Source organism: Nerophis ophidion, linkage group LG02 (genome assembly GCF_033978795.1).
Source record: "Nerophis ophidion isolate RoL-2023_Sa linkage group LG02, RoL_Noph_v1.0, whole genome shotgun sequence".
NCBI classification, from domain to species: Eukaryota; Metazoa; Chordata; class Actinopteri; order Syngnathiformes; family Syngnathidae; genus Nerophis; species Nerophis ophidion.
Window position 1 is genome coordinate 87,158,273 of NC_084612.1, and position 2,576 is coordinate 87,160,848.

Sequence of the window (2,576 nt, forward strand, 5' to 3'; positions counted from 1 at the left end):
TTATTAAAATTCAAAATAATTATTCTGGCAAATCTAGAAAATCCGTAGAATCAAATTTAAATCTTATTTCAAAGTCTTTTGAATTTCTTTTAAAATTTTTGTTCTGGAAAATCTAGAAGAAATAATGATTTGTCTTTGTTAGAAATATAGCTTGGTGCAATTTGTTATATATTCTAACAAAGTGCAGATTTAATTTTAACCTATTTAAAACATGTCATCAAAATTCTAAAATTAATCTTAATCGGGAAAAATTACTAATGATGTTCCATAAATTCTTTTAATTTTTTCAAAAAGATTCAAATTAGCTAGTTTTTCTTTTCATTTTTTTTCGGTTAAATTTTGAATTTAAAAGAGTCGAAATTGAAGATAAACTATGTTTCAAAATATAATTTTCATTTTTTTCTTGTTTTATCCTCTTTTAAACCGTACAATTAAGTGTTTTTTTCATCATTTATTTTCTACAAAACAGCTTCCATAAAAGGAAAAAAAAAGTACAACGGAATGACAGACAGAAATACCCATTTTTTTATATATATATATAGATTTATTTATTAAAGGTAAATTGAGCAAATTGGCTATTTCGGGCAATGTATTTAAGTGTGTATCAAACTGGTAGCCCTTCGCATTAATCAGTACCCAAGAAGTAGCTCTTGGTTTCAAAAAGGTTGGTGACCCCTGGACTAGACGCTTTCTAAAGCATGTGTGTTTGTGTCATCGTGTCCTGCAGCCATCAGTGAAGAAGATCTCCCCCCTGAGGAGCAGGAGTGGAGCTCCAAAATGGAGCAGCAGGAGGAGCCACAGCCCCCCCACGTCAAAAAGGAAGAGGAGGACCAAGTGTGGACTCAGGAGGATGCCGACATCAGCAAGTTTCCAGTGACTCGTGTGATTGTGAAGAGCGAGGATGAAGCCCAGTGGCTACAGCTTGATCGCGGTCCAAGTTTGGAAAAGAGGAGACCAGAAGCCGGCAGCCTCTTGGCTCCGCTGTCGGACAGCGAGAACACGGCGCCGCGATCTCCCGGCACTGACGACGAGGACTCCAAAGCGGACATGACGTCTCACGCTGACAACAAACACTTCAAATGCGCTCAATGCGACAAAACCTTTGATAAGAAGACGCACTTAAAAATACACATGCGGACTCACACCGGAGAAAAACCTTTCAGGTGTTCAGTTTGCGGCGAGAGATTCTCCCAAAAAGGCAACTTGATGAGACACACCAAAAGGCACACGGGCGAAAAAACCTTCTCATGCGCAGTTTGCGGCCAGTTGTTTTCCTCCAAGTCTAATTTGATGGTGCACACCAGAACGCACACGGGCGAGAGACCCTTCTCCTGCGCCATCTGCAAAACCGGTTTTAGTTCCCACTCGTCACTGCTGAGGCACATGAGAACGCACACCGGCGAGAAACCGTTCGCCTGTTCCTTTTGCCAGAAGACGTTCTCTCAAAGGGAACATCTGATAGCGCACACCAGGACGCACACCGGGGAGAAGCCCTTCCTGTGCTCCGTCTGCAACGTGACGTTTACCTTTCAGTCGTCGTTGGTGAGGCACATGGTGACGCACACCGATGACAAACCGTTCCCCTGCTCGCTCTGTGGCGAAACCTTCTCCCTCAAAAGCACGCTGAGGAAGCACACGAGGAAACACACCGGCGAGAAACCCTTCAGTTGCGAGTCGTGCGAGGGAAAGTTTTCCTATAAGTACCAGCTGAGCAAACACGCGTGTGCTGGTGAGGGCAGCAGCAGTCAAACACTCTTCACTGTTTAGATTCAACCTTTTTTATTATGTCGTTATTGTGCATGGGGAATATATCTATTCTGACATATTGTAATCAAATCTTCCTCTTTGTGTATGACTTTAGAGCGCAAAACTGATCTTCTTAAACACTGACTGACCACAATGTGGCAAATATCATCTAATATTTTGACCAGGCCGCTCTTCAATGTAATGTTGATTAATTAATAACAGGATACTATATATATATATAGATATATATTATATATGTATGTGTGTATATGTATGTAAATATGCATATATATATATATATACGTGTATGTATGTATATAAATATATATATGTATGTGTATGTATGTATATAAATATATATATGTATGTGTATGTATGTATATGTATGTTTATATGTGTATATATATATATGTGTATATATACATGTATATATGTATGAATATATATATGTGTGTATATATATGTGTATATATTTATATATATACATATGTATGTATGTGTATATATATATATATATGTGTGTACGTTTATGTGTGTGTGTGTGTGTGTATATATATATATACATATATATATATATATATATATATATATATATATATATATATATATATATATATATATATATATATATATATATATATATATATATATACATACATACATACAGTGGGGCAAAAAAGTATTTAGTCAGCCAGCGATTGTGCAAGTTCTCCCACTTAAAATGATGACAGAGTTCTGTAATGTTCATCATAGGTACACTTCAACTGTGAGAGACGGAATGTGAGAAAAATAAATCCAGGAATTCACATTGTAGGAATTTTAAAGAATTT

The 2,576-nt window shown here is 36.8% G+C and overlaps 1 protein-coding gene across 1 annotated transcript in view; it reads left to right on the top strand.

Annotated features, from left to right (window-relative positions):
- Window positions 1–1,900, top strand: part of LOC133547673 (oocyte zinc finger protein XlCOF6.1-like) — a 7,037-nt gene extending 5,137 nt beyond the window's left edge. Inside the window, exon 2 of the mRNA XM_061893244.1 lies at window positions 728–1,900. Coding sequence (XP_061749228.1) covers window positions 728–1,767 — 1,040 coding nt within the window. The 3' untranslated portion in view covers window positions 1,768–1,900. The remainder of the gene's footprint in view (window positions 1–727) is intronic.
- The last annotated feature ends 676 nt before the right edge of the window (window positions 1,901–2,576 follow it).